Below are 24,006 nucleotides of genomic sequence, written 5' to 3'. Positions count from 1 at the left end.
TAACCAACACTGTTGTGGATGGAGTTGGGAAGGTTTTATTTTCTGTCCGTGTCCCTGTTAGTGAGATTTACTCCCACCATGTCAGAAAAGGAAATTATGGGATTTTTATTTCTGTCCATGCCTTCCTCTCTCAGGAAACTCCTTTTGTTTCTTGTATGGATGTCACAGGGACAGGTAGTGAGAGCACAGACAGAAGAAAAAAAACATTTGGTCTGGAGTTAGGCATTAACACTGATAACGGTACTCTCCATGCTGGTGGGTCAGAGAGTTGGACTGTACACACCGGCTCGGCGGGTTTTATTGTATGTTCTCTGTCCCAACCTGACCAGTATGAGGCTTGTAACAATAAATGATCAGAATAAACAGAAGAGTTATAAAATTTATTTTTTGAAAAGCATCCATCCTCCAACTGCAAGAGGACCCAAAGACATCCCACCAGTCTACAATGCACGCTGGTACTTGTTCCTCAGCAGTTGGAGGACAGAGCGTGGGCACTAATCGGGTATGCAGAATTTGGAAGTGCAGCTCAGACCTGGTCACAGTCTCTTCACCAGCAAAATAAACTTAACAGAAGAATGTTGAAAAAATGCTCAACATGCTGGGAAATATCTATACAACACCTCCCTCTGAATACAGGAAGCGGCCTAACTTGGGGCGGAGGGCTATGACAGCACAGTGGCTAAGTGGTTGTTGGTTTAAATTTCAACAATAACACTACCAGTTTGGAGTTTGCATGTTCTCCCTGTGCGGGTTTCCTCCGGGTACTTCGGATTCCTCCCACTCCAAAGACACGCTGGTAGGTTAATAGACTCATGACTAAATTGGCCCTAGTATGTGTATGTATGAATGTGAGCTAGGGACCTTAGATTGTAAGCTCCTTGAGGGCAGGACTGATGTGATGGAAATAAATGCTGAGAAACTGCTGGGGTGTCATGCCAGTCACATTTTGCAGAATGGTCAGAGCAGTCAGGCCAGCCACTCATTGCCAAAATTGCTGGGAAGAAAGGTGGTGGTCTTTCGGTCAAGCAGCCCACTCACTGGCAGAAGACCTGGGTGGAAGGGGGGGCAGGCAGAAAGGGTCAGTCAATCATTGGCAAGACGGGAGGGAGAGGTCTCAGGCCAGCTGCTCATTGGCAGGATGGTTGGGGGGGGGTGGGGTCAGGCTGGCCACTCATTGCCAAATTGGTTGGGAGGGGGTCAGACTGACCACTTACTGGCAGTGTGGCTGAGGGGGAGATGTTGTGGCAATAGGTCTGTCAGTCACTCATTGGCATGGGGAGACAATTCACAATGATGGTCATTACTAATTACTATAACCCTTGCCTGTGGCTGGTATCCCCTTCCCCAAGGCATAGATTTTACAGCCAACATTTTCCATCATGCTGGTTCCATCCATTTTTGTTATTGAAAGCTCATTAACTCAGGTATATCACCAATCAGACCAGTACCTTCAACTGCCGATACAGACAGGTTTGGGCAGATCCCCAATGGCTCTACTAAATGATAGCGGCTGGTCAATGGGATCACCTGCACACCAGAAATTACTGGTGTGCAAACCAACTTTAACTACATAGTATATCCAACAAGGGTGGGAGTGGAGGCCCAACACCATATCCCTGATCACTAGGACTAACCTGAATGACATATCAATGTACCAGCACAGATAACACTGACTGTATCCCCCCCAACGATGGTCACTGGCTCCCAGACCAACCTAAACTGTATATTAATACACTGCTCAAAAAAAAATGAAAGGAACACTTTGAAAACATCAGATCTCAATGGGGAAAATCTCATGCTGGATATCTATACTGGTATGGACTGGGTAATGTGTTAGGAACGTAAGGACGCCCCATCATTTGATGGAAATGAAAATTATCAACCTACAGAGGACTGAATTCAAAGACACCCCAAAAATCAAAGTGAAAAAATGGTTCAACAGGCTAGTCCATTTTGCTGAAATTTCATTACGGGAGGCTCCTAATGAGACAACGGATGGTGTCCTGGGGTATTTCCTCCCAGATCTGGACCAGGGCATCACTGAGCTCCTGGACAGTCTGAGGTGCAACCTGGTGGTGTCGGATGGACCGAAACATGACATCCCAGAGTTGTTCTTTCAGATTTAGGTCAGGCAAGCATGGGGGCCATTCAATGGTATCAATTCCTTCATCCTCCAGGAACTGCCTGAATACTCTCTCCACATGAGGCCGGGTATTTTCGTGCACCAAGAGGAACCCAGGACCCCCTGCACCAGCACAGGGTCATTCCGATTCAATGGCAGTCAGGGTGCCATTGTCTAGCCTGTAGTGGTCTGTGCATCTCTCCATGGATTTGCCTCCCCAGACCATCACTGACCCACCACAGGCAGCATAACGTTCTCCACGGCTTCTCCAGACCCGTCCACGTCTGTCACATGAGCTCAGGGTGAACCTGCTCTCATCTGTGAAAAACACAGGGTGTCAGTGGTGGATCTGCCAATTCTGGTGTTCAATGGCAAATGCCAATTGAGCTCTATTGTGCCGGGCAGTGAGCACAGAGCCCACTAGAGGACATCAGGCCCTCAGGCCACTCTCATGCAGTTGGTTTCTGATTGTTTGATCAGAGACATTCACACCAGTGGCCTGCTGGAGGTCATTTTGTAGGGCTCTGGCAGGGCTCATCCTGTTCCTAATTGCCCAAAGGAGCAGATACCGGTCCTGCTGATGGGTTAAGGCTTTCTACGGCTCTGTCCAGCTCTCCTAGAGTAACTGCCTGTCTCCTGGAATCTCCTCCATGCTCTTGAGACTGTGCTGGGAGACACAGCAAACCTTCTGGCAATGGCATGTATTGATGTGCCATCCTGGAGGAGTTGTACTGCCTGTGCAACCTCTGTATGGTCCAGGTATCGCCTAGTGACACTGACCCTAGCCAAATGCAAAACTAGGGAAAAACAGTCAGAAAAGATGGAGCAAGGAAAAAAATGTCAGTGGTCTCCACCTGTAAAACCTTCCCTGTTTTGGGGGGTCGTCTCATTGTTGCCCATCGAGTGAGCCTGTTAATTTCATTAACACCAAAGCAGCTGAAACCGATTAACAACCCCCTCTTAACTGATTAGATCAATATCCCAGGAGTTTCATTGACTTGATGCTATACTCTGATTAAAAAGTATTCCTTTTATTTTTTTCAGCAGTGTATACCCAGTATGGAGGGGACATGAGACAATGATCACCAGGACTAACCTGAAAAATGTATAAAGCAGAGTGGGGAAGGAAGGGGGGAAATCCCCAAAGATAACTGGCTCCCCCACCAACCCTAACTACATATCAACATATAAAGCACAATTGGGGGCATAATTATGGATTCCTTGATGACCACTGGCTCCCACACAAACCTTAACTACGTATCGATTTTTTCATGAGCTGGGGTTATATTTGACGTACCCCAGGAATGTTAGCCAATTCACAATAAAGTCTGATGGGGGGGGGGGGTCCAATCTGACAACACACAGCACATTATTTGATAAATTTACCGGCAATCTCATTGCTGGGGGTATAAAGTGGGTCATTTTTATGGGTATTCATGGGAAGGGGACTAATCACGCACACAGCCTGCCAAGAGTCCATTGACGAGCAGTCTGTTTTACAGTTACAGGTGAGGAAGTTTATAAAGTTGGCTCAACACAAGCAGAAGACAGCAGTAATCTCACTGAACAATGTAACCCCTTTATGCCACCATATGGACCCATGTCACCCACCCCTCCCCCTATCGGACAATTTCAGCTCAAGTGATGGTGGCTCTGAGGTGACCAGCCCTGTACCACCGAGGCTCACATCTCCCACCTGCATCAGCAGACTCAGCATGCTGGGGGTTAAATCAGGAGATATACATTGCAGCAGCCAAGACAGGAACAGAGCGGCCATTGTCTGCCTCTTACTCCAAGCCTTAACCCCCTGCGAGCCGGAGAGGGGTCCTCGGCGTGCCCAGAATGCCAGTTATTGCCCAGGGAAAGGGGGGGGGGGGGTCACAATCCGAGCACCCGGCAGGAATCTATAAGTGCGCCAGATTATAGAGAAAGCTTAAAAAAAATTGAGACTAGGTTTAATGAATTGCGCGTAGGACGCAAAACCATATGGGAAATCTGCAATAAAAGATAAACCGTAAACCGGATTTCCAATCTGCTGAGGTAGGAGGAGGCTGCCGTGGCGTGCAGGCACTTGTAGTTCCTCTAACGGGCACAAAGAGACGGACCCAACGATCTGGAGCGTTTAACTCGTCGCTCCAGCAAGTCTGCCTAATCTGATGACTACTCAGAGAACTGCCACTGCCTGGCTCCTCAGTTTGGACAGACATGGGTACATGGGGGGTTTGCCAGATCTGCTACACGGGCAAACAGTTCAGAGTCTGCAGTTTCCCATTCACCTGAACACGTGGCAGCAGATCCAATCTGAGAATGCAGGCGAATTGGCAAGGCCTGGCAGAACGGGTACATTGGCAATTTGTGGAACTCACCAGCGGGCACATGAACTGGGGGAACCGACGACGCTGCAGCTAGTTAACAACTGCCTCCTGGCAGGATGGAGGATCCACCGGGCAGACCACATCTGCCACACATGCACACCATTTGGGAAAATATGAAGTTTCTAAAACATGGCAGCAGATCAGTCTGTCCAGTCCGGGAATACCGGGATAAGACTGTCACAGACCTGGCATGTTGGTGGGATTCACCACCAGACACACCAACCAGGGGAACGAGTTATCCGGTGAATATGCAGCAAATCTGCCTTCTTGGAGAATGGACGGAGCTAAGCAGATTGGAGGATTTTGCTGAACTTTACCACTGGGACATGTTAATGAGGGTATTGGTGAATACACAGAATTGGGACTGCTGGAACTGCAGATTCTAAATACTTCCAGCACACCAGATTGGGCAGATTTGCCGAATGGTCAACTCCCCCCATTCATTTGTTGGGCTGTCGGTGACTCTCCAAGGTACTTTGGGGGAGTCACTGAATTTACAGCCAGACACATGAATGAGGGGGGGAAAATTTGGCAAATCTGGCCAATCCAGCTGGTTGTACGTTTGTAGAATCTGGATGAATAGGTGATGCGGGACACCTCCAGGACGTTCTCTGGATTGGCCAGACAAGCCGGGTTAGTAATCAGGACACTCACCGAAATACTCCTTCTTCATGTGCATCTCCAGCTCCTTCTCCAGCTCCAGGGTGAGGGCCTCCAGCCTCTTCTCGGCCTGGCTCGGCCCGCTCTCCTTGGACGGCGTCACCTGGTATGGCACCTTGAATCGGTGGAGGGTGGCGGAGCCCTTGACGGCACTGAAGTTGTAGGAGACCCCCGATGAGTTGCTGAGCTCGTCGTGTCGCGGAGGGGACTGGGCGAGGACTCTATAGTGGCACGGCTCTCCTCCGGGATCCTCTTCCTGTACGCTGGGGCCCAGCATGGACGAGCGGGGGGAGGGCACTGGCAGGTCGCCGTACGCCCCCAGGGACCCCCGGGAGCTGCGGGAACTCCGGGAGCTGTGGCTAGAGATGCTGGAGCGTGGGCTGGCCACCGACGGGTTGCAGGAGCCCAGCGTGGCCGCCCGGCCGTCCTGCATGAGGCAGACGCTGGAGCGTGGGCTCACCAGGGCTCCGTCCGCCTCGTGGTTGGCCGTCGCCATGGGCACGTAGCGCGGGTCGGAGTAGCTGGAACGCGGGCTGGTGGTGCAGGAGTACTGGCTGGCGGTGCTGGAGCGCGGGCTGGCGTGCCGCTGGTCGTAGCCCATGGAGATGCCGCTGGTGCGGTTGCTGCTGGGTTTGGAGCCACCACCGTCGTAGCCGGTCAGACTGGCCCGGGGGCTCGAGTGCTTGCTGGTGTCGCTGGCCGTGCTGGCGTAGCTGGAGCGGGGGCTCAACGCTGAACCCTCGTACTGACCACCGGGGACCACCAGGCTGGAGCGCGGGCTCAGGGCGCTAACGCTGGAACGGGGGCTGCTGGAGGAGGATGGGTACAGGGGGCCCCGACCTGGGGGGACCCCCTCATAACCGGCCCTGTACAGCTCCGCAGAGTACCGCTTTCCCCTCTCACCCGTGTAACACGGCAAAGCCACCTCAGACTGGCAGCCCGACTCCTCCAGGCACAGACCTTCCATCAACCGGCCGGCCTGCAGGCTCAGCTCTTCCGAGAACCGATCCATGGAGAGCGGACAACACCGACACAGGCGGCCGGGGGCCCCCGCACTACTTCCCGCCTTCCCCGGCCGGAGGAATGTGCGGAAGAACACGGAACACTGCGGCCCTGAGGAATGTCACCGCCCACCGCCGGGATCACTCCGCCCCTCAGAGAGAGAACGCGTGAATATACCGCCCCCGAGAGAAAAAGAGGATACTATCCACCGCCAGGATCACTCCGCCCCCTAAAAAGAGAGAAAAAGACGGAATACCGCCCAACGCTGGGATCACTCCGCCCCCTAAGAAAAGATGATCTAAGGCGCACCGCCCACTGCAGGAACCAATCCGCCCCATGAGAGAGAAAGCGAGAAGGTGCCGCCCAACGCTGAAATCTCTCCGCCCCCTTAGAAAGGAGGATTTAAATAGCACTGCCCACCGCTGGAAATTATCCGCCCCCTAAGAAGGCTTTAAAGAGCACCGCCAGCCACAGGAAACTCCGCCGCCATGAGAGAGAGAGCGTAAAGGTACCGCCCCCTCAAAAAAATAGAGCGCAAAGAGCACCGCCCAATGCCGAATTACTCCACCTCCTGGAGAGAGAAAGAGGAGCACCGTGCGCCGCTGACAAAACTCCGCCCCTCTCCCTAAAGCGACACTGTCAGGACCGCTCCGCCCTCTCTGAAAGATACACCGCCCCGCGGGAAACCGCTCACCTCAGTGGAAGCTCCGCCCCTCACCGCAAACCGGGACTACATTCCACTGAGGGGGGCAGCTGACTGTATACCCCGTATACCGTACTGAGGCGGCTGCCGCCGTACTGTGCACCCCATACACCCTATTGAGGTGGTCGCGAGCTGTACTGTACACCCCATACACCCTATTGAGGGGGCCGCGCGCCGTACTGTACACCCCATACACCCTACTGAGGGACCGCGCGCCGTACTGCGCACCCCATACACCCTACTGAGGGGCCGCGCGCCGTACTGCGCACCCCATACACACTATTGAGGTGGTCGCAAGCTGTACTGTACACCCTATTGAGGGCTGCGCGCCGTACTGTGCACCCCATACACCCTAATGAGGGGGCCGCGCGCCGTACTGTGCACCCCATACACCCTATTGAGGGGGCCGCGCGCCGTACTGTGCACCCCATACACCCTACTGAGGGGGCCGTGCGCCGTACTGTGCACCCTAATGAGGGGGCCGCGCACCATACTGTGCACCCCGTACACCGTACTGAGGGGGCCTTGCGCTGTACTGTGCACCCCATACACCCTATTGAGGGGGCTGCGCGCCGTACTGTGCACCCCATACACCCTATTGAGGTGGTCGCGAGCTGTACTGTACACCCCATACACCCTATTGAGGGGGCCGCGCGCCGTACTGTACACCCCATACACCCTACTGAGGGGCCGCGCGCCGTACTGCACACCCCATACACACTATTGAGGTGGTCGCGAGCTGTACTGTGCACCCCATACACTGTACTGAGGGGGCCGCGCGCCGTACTGTGCACCCCATACACCCTATTGAGGTGGTCGCAAGCTGTACTGTACACCCTATTGAGGGCTGCGCGCCGTACTGTGCACCCCATACACCCTAATGAGGGGGCCGCGCGCCGTACTGTGCACCCCATACACCCTAATGAGGGGGCCGCGCGCCGTACTGTGCACCCCATACACCGTACTGAGGGGGCCGTGCGCCGTACTGTGCACCCCATACACCCTATTGAGGGGGCTGCGCGCCGTACTGTATACACCGGACTGAGGGGGCCATGCACTGTACTGTCCACACCATACTGAGGGGGGAGCGTGCTGTACTGTGCACCCCATACACCCTATTGAGGGGGCTGCATGCTGTACTGTTCACCCCATATACCATACTGAGGGAGGGAGCCGCACACTGTACATTAACCCCACGCACCCTACTGAGGGGGCAGCGCACTGTACTGTACATTCTACCAAGGGGGCCGCCCACTGTACTGCGCACCCCATACACCGTACCGAGGGGGCCGCTCGCTGTACTGTAAACCTCATTGAGGGGGGCGCACGCTGTACTGTACACCCCATGCACCCTACCGAGAGGGCCGCGCGCTGTACTGTGCACCCCATGCACCCTACCGAGAGGGCCGCGCGCTGTACTGTGCACCCCATGCACCCTACCGAGAGGGCCGTGTGCTGTACTGTACAGCAGACACTGTACTGAGGGGGCAACGCGCTGTACTGCACACCCCCATACATCGTACCAACGGGGCTGCACGCTGTACTGTACACCCCATACACTGTACTGAGGGGGCCGCGCTCTGTACTGTGCACCCCGTACACACTACTGAGGGGGCCATGCGCTGTACTGTACACCCTACTTAGGGGCCCATGCTCTGCACTGTGCACCCCATACACCGTACTGAGGTGGCCTTGTGCTGTACTGTAAACCCTACTGAGGGGGATGCATGCTGTACTGTACACCCCGTACACCCTACTTAGGGGCCATGCTCTGTACTGTACACCCCATACACCGTACTGAGGGCCACGTACTGTACTGTGCACCCCATACAACGCACCGAGCGCTGTACTGTACACCCCACTGAGGGGGCCGCGCGCTGTACTGTACACCCCATACGCCCTGAGGGGGCTGAACGCTGTACTGTACACCATATACACTGTACTGAGGGGGCCGTGTGCCATACTGTACACCCTGAGGGGGCCGTGTGCCGTACTGTACACCCTGAGGGGGCTGTGCACTGTAGACCCTACCGAGAGAGCCGCGCACTGTACACCCCATACAACCTACTGAGGGGGCCATGCACTGTACTATGCGCCCTATCGAGGGGGCTGCACGCTGTACTGTACACCGTACTGAGGGGGCCGCATGCTGTACTGTACACCCCACGCACCGTACCGAGGGGGCCGCATGCTGTACTGTACACCCCACGCACCGTACCGAGGGGGCCATGTGCCATACTGTGCACCCCATACACTGCACCGAGCGGGCTGTGCGCTGTACACCCCACTGAGGGGGCCGCTCGCTGTACTGTAAACCCCACTGAGGGGGCCGCGCGCTGTACTGTACACCCCATACGCCCTACTGAGGGGGCTGCATGCTGTACTGTACACCGAATACACTGTACTGAGGGGACCGTGTGCCGTACTGTACACCGAGGGGGCCATGCACTGTACACCCTACCGAGGGAGCCGCACACTGTACACCCCATACAACCTACTGAGGGGGCCATGCACTGTACTGTACACCCCATACACCGTACCGAGGAGGCTACACGCTGTACTATTCACACCATACCGAGGGGGAGCACGCTGTACTATGCGCCCCATACACCCTATCAAGGGGGCCGCACGCTGTACTGTACACTGCACTGAGGGGGCCGCACGCTGTACTGTACACTGCACTGAGGGGGCCGCGTGCTGTACTGTATGCCCCACGCACCGTACCGAGGGTGCCGTACTGTACACCGTACTGAGGGGGCCGCGCGCCGTACTGTGCACCCCATACACTGTACTGAGGAGGCCGCGCGCTGTACTGTACAACCCATACACAAGGTTCAGATTGAGAGCCTGGCAGGGGGTGTAGCCCCCCCCCCCCCCCCCAAATACAAAACAAAAAGTTTTGTCTGCGAATTCCAAACACCCCAGCCTCCATGTGTAATGGACGTGCAGGCGCACAGTGCCATCTAGCGGCCAATTTACAAACACCACCTTGCAACGTATGGAAAGCCTGAACGTTGCATACAATTTATGAATGATTTCATGTACAGATTTATAAAAACCTTTCCATGGTGCTGAGCGAAGTGGCTCAATGCACAAAGCTAACTCACCAGGATAACAATCCCTCCTCTGTTTTCAAGCTCCTCCCTTCTGCCTGACCCTGCCCACCTACCTCCCTCAGAAGATTGTCATCCACATCATAGGCCAGTGTTCCTCAACCTTTTTTTTTTTTTTTCTTTAGACAAGGCACCCTTTAAAATTGTGGACTGTCTTGAGGCACCCCATTCTAAAATGTTAAAAACTATTTTAGTAGTTTTATGTAACGCAGCACCATCCACACATGTAGGACACCCAACATTAGAGACGGTTTATTCTTCCAAAACAAATACTCTTTTGCACACTGGTACTGACTAGTATGCCATTGTTTCACTTCTCCCTCAGTTTTTATCCATCACTGAGCTAATGTGACCCCAGCACTGATAGAAAGGGGCAGGGGCGGGGCAAACTAAGATGCTGTGCAGGCAGCTGATATCCTTCTTATCAACTGATGATTTCATTGGTTGTCAGGATGCTGGCGGCTAGGTCGCAGTGCTGCACAATGAAAACCTGTGGCTTTGTGTAACTAAAAGACAGGCATGTTCCCCCTGATGGATTGTATACAGGTTTTGGGCAATTTTTAGACATTTTGCCAGGGCACCCCAGAAGGAACGTCACAGCACCCTGGTTGAGAAAGGCTGTCATAGACTAAGGTCTATAAGACCCTTAGTCACCAGTCACACCACTGCGATGCAAAATCACGCGATTTGTGTGCAATTTCAGCATGATTTCAGGTGCAATTTCTAAAGACTTTATTGCTACTTGTGAAGATTTTCAACAAACTTCTTGCAATTTCTATTACATTCTATGTATTTAAAAAAGTTACAGCAAAACTGCAGAAAAAGTAATGCAACTTTAGAAATTGCGCTGCAGCAAATCGCACGTTAAGACACTGACATTCATTAGATGCGATTTCAATTCCCAACTCGCACCTGAAATTGCAGAGGTGTGACCGGGGGCTTAATGCCTCCATAAAGAGTACCCAGTGCTATCACGTGGGGGTTTGTCAACACTTGTGATAGCAATAAAGTTTAAAAAAAAAAAAACACCAAAAAAAAATACATAACCCCCTTTTCCCTGCACACATCCACAAATGCAACCACAGCACAGGGTGTGCACATGTATGTAAACCGCGGTTGCGCCACACATGAGGTATTAGATTTAGATCATTCTAGCCGCATAGCTCACAGTCACTTCTAAACCAACGATCCATAAAGGATTTTACATCTTTGCCTATGGAGATTTTCGGGTACCACAGTCTTTCATGACATTACGGACACACACAATTATCAAGACTTGACATGTTTGGTATCCATTTACTCAAACCAACCCAATCTTTTATAGCAGGGGTCTCTAAACTTTCCAAAGGGCTAGTTTATTGTCCTTCAGATGTTTGGGGGGTCTGGACTGGGGCCAGCAGCAGTGAAAAGTTTCCTGGCATCAGTGGGCTTAAATATCGCCACATTTGGTATTATTGGTAGGAATAGTGCCCCACTGTTGGTGTCGCCAGGAGAAATGGCGCCCCACTGTTGGTGTCAGCTGGAGAAATGGTGCCCCCGTTGGTGGTGTCGCCAGGAGAAATGGCGCCCCCGTTGGTGGTGTCGCCAGGAGAAATGGCGCCCCCGTTGGTGGTGTCGCCAGGAGAAATGGCGCCCCCATTTGTGGTGTCGCCAGGAGAAATGGCGCCCCCGTTGGTGGTGTCGCCAGGAGAAATGGCGCCCCCGTTGTTGGTGTCGCCAGGAGAAATGGCGCCCCACTGTTGGTGTCGGCTGGAGAAATGGCGCCCCAGTTGTTGGTGTCGCCAGGAGAAATGGCGCCCCCATTGGTGGTGTTGCCAGGAGAAATGGCACCCCCATTGGGGGTGTCGCCAGTAGAAATGGCGCCCCCGTTGTTGGTATTGCCAGGAGAAATGGCGCCCCCGTTGTTGGCGTCACCAGGAGAAATGGCGCCCCCGTTGTTGGCAGAATAGTGCTTCATCAGTCAGAGGCTCAAGGTAAAGGCAGGCAAAGTGCTGCATCTGTCCGCAGGGCCGCAGTTTGGAGACTATGGGTTTATAGTTTACAAGAAAAAAAATGATATTCTATTGTGTGTTTACATTAAAATTCATTGTGTTATTTTTTTTTCTGAAATGATGCGTTTGATAAGTAGTTGCAGAAATATCATGTGACAAAAAAATTGCAACCGCTATCTTTTTATTCTTTAGGGCCCCAGCTGTCAGAAAATATAAAATGTTCTGTGGGGTTTAAGTTATTTTATGTCCAAAAATTCAAAAGCGGATTTTTTACATGTGTTCAAAAACCTAAATAAAAATGCTTTAGAGCCAAAAGTGGTTAACAACGTTGCCCAGGGATTCGCCAAGGAGGCATTCCCTATTAAAGGGCATACAAAAGTGAGACACTTGCCTGTTTTTTTGCAAAGATTTGCACAAAAGGTTTTTTTTCCATACATACTAATAAGAGGCCCATTCTGGATCTTTGGTTTATATAATCCACTTTTTTTTTTTTTAAGTCCGCGAACATGTGAAAAACGAAAAACCCGTAAGTGTTCACAAAAAACGTGCAAGTGCGAAACACCACACAAAAAAGTGCACTTAGGGGTGTGCTTTGTCTTTCCCCCGAAGAGGATGGACCTCTACCCTGATCCCCCGGGGCACGAAGCTCCTGACAGGGACAAGGTTCCCATTTGGTCCACCTAGCCAAAAGGCCTGGTGGACCACCGTTCCTTGTGGCCAGCCGAAGCCAGCCACTCAGCACTTGGTCAGGGGGTTCTCCCGAAGAGAAAACCCCCTAGGAACAGGGGAGGAAGGAACCAAAGGGCCACACATCCTCCCCCTAGACTTCAGGGCAGGCCCGAGGACCCACACCCTCCATCCTGTGAGGAAATAAAACACACACATAAGAGTGAAAGTGACAAACAGTGGGAGAAATAATAAATAAAAAGTGGTCGTGCCAAATGTGCACAGACCAGGCCCTGAGGCCTGTAGCAAAAATTGCCCCGAACTTAGCCAGAAGGCCTGGTCCTGAGGGCGCTGTGCAGAAAAAGTGTTTGAACACAGTGACCATGTGCCTTTTCACGCCTTGGGGTCCCACACCCAAGTGCTACTAAGAGCATCCCTGAGGCGACCACTCAGGGGGCACTGGTTTGCGGACTTTCTGCCTTCCCGGCCCCTGGCCAGACAAGGTAGATCCGCTCAAATCAGGAGGTACTGGGCCCCTCTGGCATTCCAAAGGGGCCCCAACTCTCTATGGGCACCACGGTTTCTGTTCCCCCCGTATTAACCATCAGGACCCCCATCATACCAGCAGGGGTACTATACAACCAGTCATCCCTGCAAAGCTAGAATGACCATGGAGCACCCCTGCTGGACACTGATAAGAACAGATACTACACTTGATCTTAGCCAAAAGGCCAAGAAGATGGACATGTTCACAATGGAGGGTTGCGGGGCAAAGGAGAATTAAGTGTTAGGAATGTACCGGTTCTGTGTGTCCAATCTAAGCATTGATAGTGTGATTTCTGTAACTTACAGTTGTGATGAGATAGCAATAACTTCAACCTCAGTTGGGGTCCACAGTCAGTGACTCAATCAGAATGCTATCTTGCAGATCTTGTGAAGTTTATTCCATAAACTGAAAGAATCTTACAATAAACATTCGATAGGTCGAAAGAACATGCTGTTTCTGCTTCCTGCCATGAGGCTGCTGCAATGCATCTCTGGGAAGGGGGGAGGGCTATCTATGCTACATTAGCTAAACCGGGTGTCGGCAACCCGCGGCTCCGGAGCCGCATGCGGCTCTTTTTCACCTTTCCTGCGGCTCCGGAGCACACTGCCCACCAGGTGACAGGCAATAGGGTCGGCAAGCCGCGGCTCTTTTAATGTAGATCTTCTGTGTGCCGGGCGCCCGCTGGCAAACATTGGCTGTCAGGATGTAGGCGGGGCAGCGTGACGAACTCCTCTCCTCTCACAGTCCGCCCTGAAGACCAGAACGGCGCGGGAACCCAGCGAGAGGAACGCGCGGAGCAAAGGTAAGTGAATTCACACAATATGGGGAATGAATTACTATGGGGGATGAATTACTATAGGGGGGATGAATTACTATAGGGGGGATGAATTACTACGGGGGATGAATTACTACAGGGGGGATGAATTACTACAGGGGGGATGAATTACTACAGGGGAGATGAATTACTATATGAGGGATGAATTACTAAATGGGATGAATTACTATGGGGGATGAATTACTATAGGGGGGATGAATTACTATAGGGGGGATGAATTACTATAGGGTGGATGAATTACTATAGGGGGGAGGAATTACTATGGGGGATGAATTACTACGGGGGATGAATTACTATATGGGGGATGAATTACTATAGGGGGGATGAATTACTATGGGGGATGAATTACTATATGGGGGATGAATTACTATATGGGGGATGTATTTTCAGTTTTAAAAATGTTTCTCTCAAAATAAATTTCAATCGTGGTTTTGGCGAGATTTGGCTCAGTCGAAAAAAAAGGTTGCCCACCACTGACCTAAGGCTATGATTGTGATTATGACTATACACTGTGGCCCTGATTAACCCTTTGCTTACTGGGCCCTTAAACCCCCTTCATGACCAGAGCGTTTTTTGCAATATATGCAGTGTCGGATTTGTTTTAAATGTTGCAATGGTTTTGCGGCTCCCAGTCTTTTTTTCCCTCTCGGAAATGGGTCCAAGTGGCTCTTTATGTCTTAAAGGTTGCAGACCCCTGAGCTAAACTAAAGGAAAGGGAGGAGCAGAGACAAAACACTGAAAACATTTAAAGGCATATAACAGTCAATATAACAGTCATGTGAAACACGACAGTACCTGTAGAGAGTGGAGACCAACATTCAGAAACTCCAGGCTAAGCACAGTTCTCAGTGAAAGAGAAATGTGGTAGAATCATCATTAGGGCCACAAACCAAGATCAGGGATCACAAGACAGCAGGCAGGATTAGGGGCGGAGCAGAATATTCTGACATGGAAACAGAAAAGACTTCCCCAGCTGGCCAATCACCCTGAATGACCTCATGGTCAGATGCAGGTGAGACTCATTGCACCTGCAATTCAGTTCTGCAGAACTATGAACATTCCAGTCATTGAAGGCTAATGCAGGCCATACACGGGTCGAATTCCGAACAAATTTTCTTTAGAAAATTGGAAATTTTATGCGTTTTGTAATCCGATGGTGCCACCATTGATTTTGAAATTCGACCAACCAAGCCTTCAATTTCACATGTTGCTACAGAAAATAACTTTCGTGGCCAAGAATTTTCTTCCCAGGTCGCAGCTCATACGTTTCTTTTTCGATTATATTTCTCGCATGATTCTCCCATCATTGTTTAAAAATCTGTTTGTTTTTCAAAACATTTCCAACATGCCTGATCACTCAAATTCGATGATCGCACGAAAAGCAGCTGTTTCTGTGGCCCACTAATGGTGCGAAATTTGAACGACAATTCTTAGCAAAGATTTTAGAAAGAAAATTATTTTGGAATCCGACCCATGTATGGCTTAAGTTCACCTTTCATTAACTCCTTGGCGCCAATGGTAAACAAATACACGACTTCTCGTTGGTTTGGCCCTGGCGGTGAGAGGACGCATATTTGCATAGCCAATGTAAACACGCATGTGCCAGGAGGGCTCCTGGCACATTTATCGGTGCCTCACAGTAAGGTCCTGATCGCTACTTATGATCAGGAGTTTTCCAATCATGTGACTGCTGCGGCACCCAATCATGGCGGTCACATGAACCTAAACCTAACCCCTAAAAAGGCTAGAAGGTGCCAGCAACAAGGGCTTAAAAAATGATAAATGAACGTTTTGCTCATAAAAAAAATCTGCATTCATAATTTTTTAAAACAAGAGCCTGCAAAGCATTGAACCTGATCGCAGGTGCAGTGTCAGGCTCCTGCGCACATTGCCTACATCTCCCTTGCTGGTACCTCTGTACAGGCTGTCAGCAGTATGGATGAACTATGGTTCTGCTAAGCAGCGTCCCTGCAGTTCATTAACCACTTCAAGTCCGGACACTTTCACCCCCTTCCGGCCCAGGCCAATTTTCAGCTTTCAGTGCTATCACATTTTGAATGACAATTGCGCAGTCATGCAACACTGTACCCATATGAATGTTTTTAGCATTTTTTTGACACAGATAAAGCTTTATTTTGGTGGTATTTATTCACCGCTGGGATTTTTATTTTTTTTGCTATGTAAATGAAAAAGTCCAAACATTTTGAAAAAAAGTGTTTTTCTTATAAATTTTTGCAAATAAATAACATTTCATCATAAATCTTGACCAAAATTTATTCCTTTATCTTTTTAGTAAAAAAAGATTAGTTTATAACCAAAAATTATCATTTTTAAACATTTTTTTTACATTTTTATATTATTTATTTTTTTACATACTGTCACCCTAGCAGTATAGTGTCACCATGGTGACACTGTACTACTTGTGGGGGGTGATGAAGACTTTTTTTTTTTTTTTTACACTGATTGCTCTTACACCCATAAAGGCTGTAATAGCAATCATTTCTCCTTCTCTGGCTGCATTCTTGCAGCCATTGAGAACTACTGTGTGAGCTCTGATGGGTCATAGCTTGTCACATGGTACAAGTCTGTTGTGAATAGCCTTGTACCATGTGACCTTTGTGATCATTCACAGATTTCACACGTAGTAAGAAATGATGTCAGAAGTGACATCATTGCTTACTACTCTTCATGCGATCACTCATGTGATCACAGAGGTCCCGTACGACGATCGGTGTTCCACTGTGTCTGGAGGACACAGCGGGCACCGGATCGCGGTGCTGCGCGCTCCCAGGTAGCGCGTACAAGCAGGGTGTGTTTATAAACGGCCACCCGACCCTGCACTGCCACTGTCTGGCCGTTTATATACAACAGCAACAACTGTAATTTTTTCCTTTCCAGATTCCTCTGCCCACACAGCCGCGCTGTTTTCAAAATGTGACAGCAGCTGTAGGGAGCAGGTCTGGAACATGTTACGTTACGCCCTAAATATGGGTGTAACGTAACATTCTCCAAAAGGTGAACTTTTTCTTTCAGGGCCGGTGCACACCATAGAAACGCAGTCTGGTTGTGTTCCTGATGCTTTTCTCTATGTGCGTTTTTAATGAGTTCCAGTGCATTTTTGCTTTTTTAATGTGTTCGGGTTCATTTTTTTCCCCCTTTTTTTCCTTCAACTTAAATAAGGACATGGGCACTTTTATGCATTTTACTGCATTCTAGTACAGTTCCGTACAGAAAAAATGCAACATGTTCTACTTTTTTTTTCTGGAACTGGAACTGACCGCACTGGTGTGAACTATGCCATTGAAACCATGTAACCTATTATCAATGCGTTTTGATGCAGAAAAGAACGCACTGGACTACATGTGGTGTGAACAGGCCCTAAGCCTAGGTTCGCACTATTGCGCGTCCTGCATGCCTGGTTTTGAAAGGGCTGCTGTATGAGCGGGAAACACAGGGGAAAAGTCACCAGTCTGGGACGACATGGTGCCATGGTTTTGCACACACGAAAACATGCATTTTGCAATGCATGGGAATGCCATTAACAAATAATGGCACCCCTGCACATAAGTTAAAGAGCAGCAAACTTTGTCTGCGGGTCGGGAAATGCATGCGATTATGCACGGCTTCCTGACCCGCGCAGGTGTGAACATAGTGTACAGCTACCCACGTGAGGGCTGCTGTGTTTCTGGGTCCCCCTAAGCTCTGCATAACCAGGCGACATGCATTTTCCACACTTGCATCCACAGTCAGTGAACAGTACTTGAGTTTTTTTTCATTATTAGGGGAAAAAACTTGGTTAGGGAAAAAGAGATTATGGGACACCCAACTTACCTGCGTGACAAGAAAGCAGTGCTCAGAGGGAGCTCCCTGGACCACATGCGTGCGCATGTGTGTAACACGTCCATATGAGTAACTGCTTTCTTGTTAAAAAACATACATACATACACACACACATATATGGAAGCTGAATGAAAAATGGGTGACCAATGAATGACCCATAGGGACAAACGCCTGGGAATGGAAATTCCTTCCAGAATATCTGCTTGACCGTACATCCCTTACGGCTAGCAGATATTCCGACAGGGCTGCAGGAGACCTGCATGGCATCAGCGATCTACTGATCGCTGGTGCAATGCTTTTCAGGCTCTTTTGGACAAAAAAAAATAAATGATTTTTTTTTACCTGCAAAAAAATGTGCATTTATTATTTTTGTCCAAAAGGTGAACTTATCCTTCAACTTCCATGGACATCTCTGTAAGATGGTTGCAGTTCCATCTTTGTTACATTGTATCACTTTTGCTACAGTAGTCTGATAAGTAAAGCTTTGCTTGTAGCGTTCACCTTTCTTCTGTAAATACATTTTCTCTCAGGCCTTGTGACATTTCTCTTCCATGTGGAGCCATTGCTGACAGCATGAAATGGGAGGGGTTTTCTTTGTTAAGTAACGCCCATTTGTAATCACGTCTGCTGGATGCCTGTTTAATGAATAATTAGTCTCACCTGAAGTTTAATTCTTGTTAATTAGGATTTTTTTGTCTAAAGTTTAGCTTTTGCTCCTAAGACTTTCACAAGGGTGTATTCGTTTTTGCAATGAATTTGTTAGGAAAAATACTTTGTGTGTGCAAATGAACAAAATTTGTTTGCAATCAATGGCCCGCATCTGTGGGAGTATTTTGTAGTATAGTGTCCCATAGAAAATGTTGATTCTAAAAGGAAAGTAAAGGTTTTCTGACAAAGCTGTTGGGGTGTACTCATTTATGCTGAGCAGTGTGTATATATATATATACACACACATACATACACCTATATACACACATATATATATATATACACACACACACACATACAAATATATACATACACACATTATAAGGAAACAGACGTATGCTAAGGGGGAGGGGAGTGGGGGGGGGGTGAAAATCAGGTCACACAGAGGGTCCCTTTGCATAAAACATACAGAGCCTCAGCACACACAGTGGGGTCTCTTCCTGGTTTGGATGGAAGGCAGGCTCTCCACTCCCGTCACACGCAGCTCTCCGCTCCCCTCCTCCCACAAGTTGAGAAATGGATATCAGAGACTTTCCATATTTATATCCATTTTGAAGCTAATCTCATGCTGGACAACATGCCGGGGGTAGCTGACTCTACCCTGCAGATATTCAGTTATTAAAACTTATAGAAAACTATATCTGGAACTTGGTCATAAACAAGTGACATCACAGGGCCACTCCCCAGCCACGTAATTGGTCATATGGGCTCTGCCAACACCCCCTTAATGTCAAATAAAAGAAAATAGACTGCAAGCAGATTTGACAGCTCTCATGTACTATCAACCAAGGACCATCTGTCAAGTTATGAGAGCCAATAACACCTTGATCATTGACTGAACTCTGCTAAAGCCAAGGACATTTCAATTCTCCATTTTCAACTTTTTTATTTCTCTGTTGCATTATTGCCTCTATTTCCTTGTAACACCTTTTTTCTGTAAATCATTTTATTTGTACTATTTTGACCTTTTCATTATTAAATCCTGATTTGAAAAGTGTTGAAATTGAGTCTAAGGCTTTTAATGCAAACTAAAAGAATCCCTGTCTCTTGACGAGTGCTACTGTAGTATAAATCTCTGAACATACCTGTCTGTGATGACACTGCGTGTTGCAGACGTTCAGTCTAAAATCATAGTTATTGCTAGGATTGTGAGTTTCCTCCTCAGTAAAAAGGCACTGGCGGCATTTAAAGGGTTAACTGCTTAATTAACTTAACCCAGTGACAATCGTTCTCAGACTGCTGGCACCTAGATTGTGGTACCGCAAAATGGAAAATCTTTGTCCTGGGTGCAGCTGAATGCCACGGTTACATAAGTGACAGCGCGGTGCAAGACCAGCTAGTTCTTTTCCACAAGTTGGTGAGAAGGGCAGGAGTTGGGCACTGCATTTGTCCCACCCCCATCAACACAGTCAGTATTGAAGGGGAAATCCTTCCCACTCTGCTTTTGCATTCTGACAGTGGGAGGTTTCCCCACAGAATACAATGATCACTACTAGCAGCTATAGCTGCTGGCAGTGGACAGGGTGGTTGTAAAGAAGTTGATTGATGGATCGACTTCAGTACAACCAGCCTGCCCAGAGATTAATTGAAATTCAGTGACTATACTAATGCAACACATTTTAAAATACAGAATGTAGTACAAAAATCAAATATTATTATGCAAGTCTTATAGAAAATTAACCAGCAAATCATATTTGGTATCAACAGATACTCCAAATGTATTTATACCAACTTAAACCTATACTACCTAACAATAACTTACATTTTAGAATGGAAGAGAGGGAAAAAGATACATATTCTGAGAAATTGCTTATTACCAATTATTGGGAATGGCAATAAATTAATATCACCAGAAAAAAAAGAAAAAACCTATAGGAAATGGGCCAAATTTTAGCATTTTTAGTTGTGCTTCCAGATGCAGAGATGAAAAACATTACATTTATACTTCCTTGTTGTTTTTTTTTTTTTTTTTTTTAGCTGATGCTTCTTTTGATGGCTGTGAATTTTTGAAGAAGCTTGCCTTGGCCTGGGATGCAGCGGAATGTGTCAAGGTAGCTTTAAAAAGTCTTGACACAGACAAGAGCGATACCATTGAAGATGATGAATTTATTTATTATTTATTTCAGGTACTTATATAGCGCCATCAATTTACGCAGCGCTTTTACATATATATTGTACATTCACATCGGTCCCTAACCCTCAAGGGGTGTACAGTCTAAGGTCCCTAACTCACATTCATACACATACTAGGAACAATCTAGACAGGAGCCAAGTAACCTACCAGCATGTCTTTGGAGTGTGGGAACAAACTGGAGTACCCGTGCAGGCACAGGGAGAACATGCAAACTCCAGGCAGGGGGTGCCATGGTTGGGACTTGAACCGGCGACCCTAGTACTGCCAGGCAGAAGTGCTAACCACTTAGCCACTGTGCTGCTTTATGAATTGATAAAGATTTTCAATCTGGCAGGCACAGCAGGAAATTAGGTCTAGGAGTCCACCTGGCCAACTTGACAAATTTTTCAACATGATACAACTACCAGCATCATAACTTTATTCATACGGAACTATTGGGAACTTAGTTCTTTACATTTGATTTTTGTTTAGCGCTGCATACCTTGTGTTCATGTGATTTTAAGTTGTAAGGTGTTGAGATTTACCTTGTATGCTAGCTGCTGTATGGTGTCTTTTTTCATTACTTTTTGCGCTCACTTACCCCATTGTTATTTGTACATGATACAACTACAGTCTTCATCCAACATTACCTTTATTTCTTATGCCACCAGTTAACACAAAATAATTATTTGCAATGTATCTGTAACACAATCAAATATATTCAAACAAATACTGCCATCCGATTTTCATTTTGTGCTCAGTGAGCAACATCCACAATGTTAGTATATTAAAGGGGTATTAAACCCAAATCCAAAAATGTAACATATTGCAGCCTAATAAGCATTAAAGTAGAACTTTAGGCAAAACCCCCCCCCCCCCATTTTGGATAGAGCAAGGGAGGGATTTTTTTTCACCATTTGTCTTCCATTGCAGATTTCCATGAATTTCCTGTTCTATAGCCAAACAGGAAGTGAGAGGAAATCCTGAAAATTAAGACAATTCCATGAGCATCCCCAGGACACCAGAACTAATACTAATATCCCAATTGGAAGATTTCCCCTCTATAACTTTTCTGCAGACTACCCAAAATTTGGGATTTTCTTTTACGTTCAATGATATTGGTAAACAGGGCAGCTAGAGAGGGTAATCTCCTAATGAGGTCACAGACCGTAATAAAAGCTGACATGTTTTAATCCCTCCCCACACTGTTCAAAACTACAAAAAAAAAAAAAAGTTCTGGCTTTAGCTATACTTTAAATGTGATGGCTGCATTATTTTTTTAGGCTTTTTTTCCCGTTTTCACTTGGTGATCTGTCCAAAAACACACCTCCTGTGTTAAAGCACCCCCACTCTGGATGGTGGAGCACAGGGGGCACCTTTGGACATCAGAATTGTCAGTCTGGGGGGGAGTGGAGAGTTAGATGGACTAACAGATTTCAACACACTAACAAATTTCAGCTAAACTCCAGCTAAGGCTGGCCATACATTATACAATTTTCTTGAGATTTTTGGTTTAGATTTACCAAAATCCATATAATAGGTCAAATCTAAAATGGCTTTCAATTATATCGAATTAGGCAGGCTCTTGCACTACATTGTTGAAGGTAAATCTAAAGAAAATTGGACAGAAAATTGTATAGTGTATGGCCAGCCTTTCACTTTATAAGAATTTTTAATTTTTATTTTGGATAAAGGTTTTACATACTAAATAAATAAAACTGATCACTGTAAGCACCCCTGTCACTGTGAAATGGTTGATGTCATCCCTGTAACGGATACATCTACAAAAGAGTTTCTTTTCAAAAAACAGACTTACTAGTCAGATCATCAGGTGAAAATAGAAGAAAGAAAGCCCAATAAAGAAAACTGTCGCCAACACATCTAAAAATTGGTAAGCTGTAATATAATAAATGTTTGCCTTTGGGTCTAATACCGCTTTAAAGTAGTAATTGGTTGAGCAAGTATCACTAAGCATGATGAGAATGATGGCCAATGGTACAAAGCTGAAATCACTGCATTACCCAGTCGTATAAATATTAACATTAGTCATGTAGATTTCAGCCATTTCTCCCAAATGAGACTGAGCTCATTTGTCAGGGATGTCATCACAATCTAAAATGTAACTGACATCCCTCTCCGTGTTGAGTAGAACAACAGATTTAAGAATATTCTCTATATTTAAAGACCTTAATCTGCGTTTTACACTTTTCTGCTTTAAAAAAAGGTCTTTTCACAAGACCATTGAATATATACAAGATACTGCAAAAACGTCTGTATATTCAGCAGCCTGCAAGTTACATTCACAGTCCTACAGCTACAAGGAAGATGGTTCTCACACACTATACACTTGATGTCAGTGGAGTCTTCATTCTCCTCCAAATCATCATTTAAAGATTTTAAGGAGGGTAGAGGTACTTTATAAAATAGATATTTTTAACCAAAATTGAATATCAAGTCGTCCAACTGTGTTATGGAAGCCGGTGTAGTAATATCACTTTGTCTGATCTGGCTGAACCGTTAGGGAGAGGAGTATGTACTGCATATAATATGCACCAGCCCAGCATCACCAAAAATGGATATGATGACCCAACTTTTTTGAACGATTTTTAAAATTGCAATCAACGATTCCACCACTAAGCCCCTAAGGTGCTGGAGGGCAGGGTTATCCAACACTTCCCCTTCTGTCCCAGAACTCCTGAAAGGGACTCTGCAAACTACATCTCCAAGCATGCATTCATGGTATTGCCACACAGTGGGGTGTTGTACAGGGAGTGTCCCTAGAAATCTGTTAAACTAGTTTTATGCCAATAGGCTGCAACGTAGGCAGAGGGTGCATGTTGTGCGTCTCCATTGAAGTAGACCACGTGAGTATATTGCGATACCACTTCACAATGTAGTCTCTGAAAGGATGCAAACAGTTACAATTGGGTGGTTGGGAAGGATGCAGAATGGTCATCACCACGTTGAAGGAAAATGAAAACAGGCACCCACTGGAATTTGTTAAAGGCGATAATGCCACTGTACAGTAAATGTCATCTGAACACAAACAGTTATATGTAATAACTTATTACTGCATAATTTTTTTTTCTTGACAAATGTTCTTTTGGAATGATGGTGTAAGTCACCTAGAGATGGTGGAATGGGAAGTCAGAGCATCCTTACAGGGACCATCTGGGAACACAAAAAGAGGGTCACATGTTTTACAAGAAGCAGAAGATCAAGATACTCCAAGCAAAGAAATATCTTCATCAATGCTTTATGGAGGTTCAAAATCCAACCAAACCGTTGTATCATCAGGACAGTCAAAGACACATCATCTAACACTGAGTCC

The 24,006-nt window shown here is 47.6% G+C and overlaps 1 protein-coding gene and 1 pseudogene across 1 annotated transcript in view; both read right to left on the bottom strand.

Annotated features, from left to right (window-relative positions):
• Window positions 1–6,302, bottom strand: part of WTIP (WT1 interacting protein) — a 60,267-nt gene extending 53,965 nt beyond the window's left edge. The window contains exon 1 of the mRNA XM_089662367.1: window positions 5,152–6,302. Within this exon, the coding sequence (XP_089518493.1) occupies window positions 5,152–6,169 (1,018 nt within the window). The 5' untranslated portion in view covers window positions 6,170–6,302. The remainder of the gene's footprint in view (window positions 1–5,151) is intronic.
• Window positions 6,303–13,213: 6,911 nt separating this feature from the next.
• Window positions 13,214–13,375, bottom strand: LOC149435857 (U2 spliceosomal RNA; annotated as a pseudogene).
• Between the last annotated feature and the right edge of the window lie 10,631 nt (window positions 13,376–24,006).

This window comes from Staurois parvus, unplaced genomic scaffold (assembly GCF_062004578.1).
Source record: "Staurois parvus isolate SC_StPar_1 unplaced genomic scaffold, SC_StPar_1.0 ptg001461l, whole genome shotgun sequence".
NCBI lineage: Eukaryota > Metazoa > Chordata > Amphibia > Anura > Ranidae > Staurois > Staurois parvus.
The sequence above is the reverse complement of the archived record's forward strand: the minus strand, read 5'-3'. Positions and strand labels throughout refer to the sequence as shown.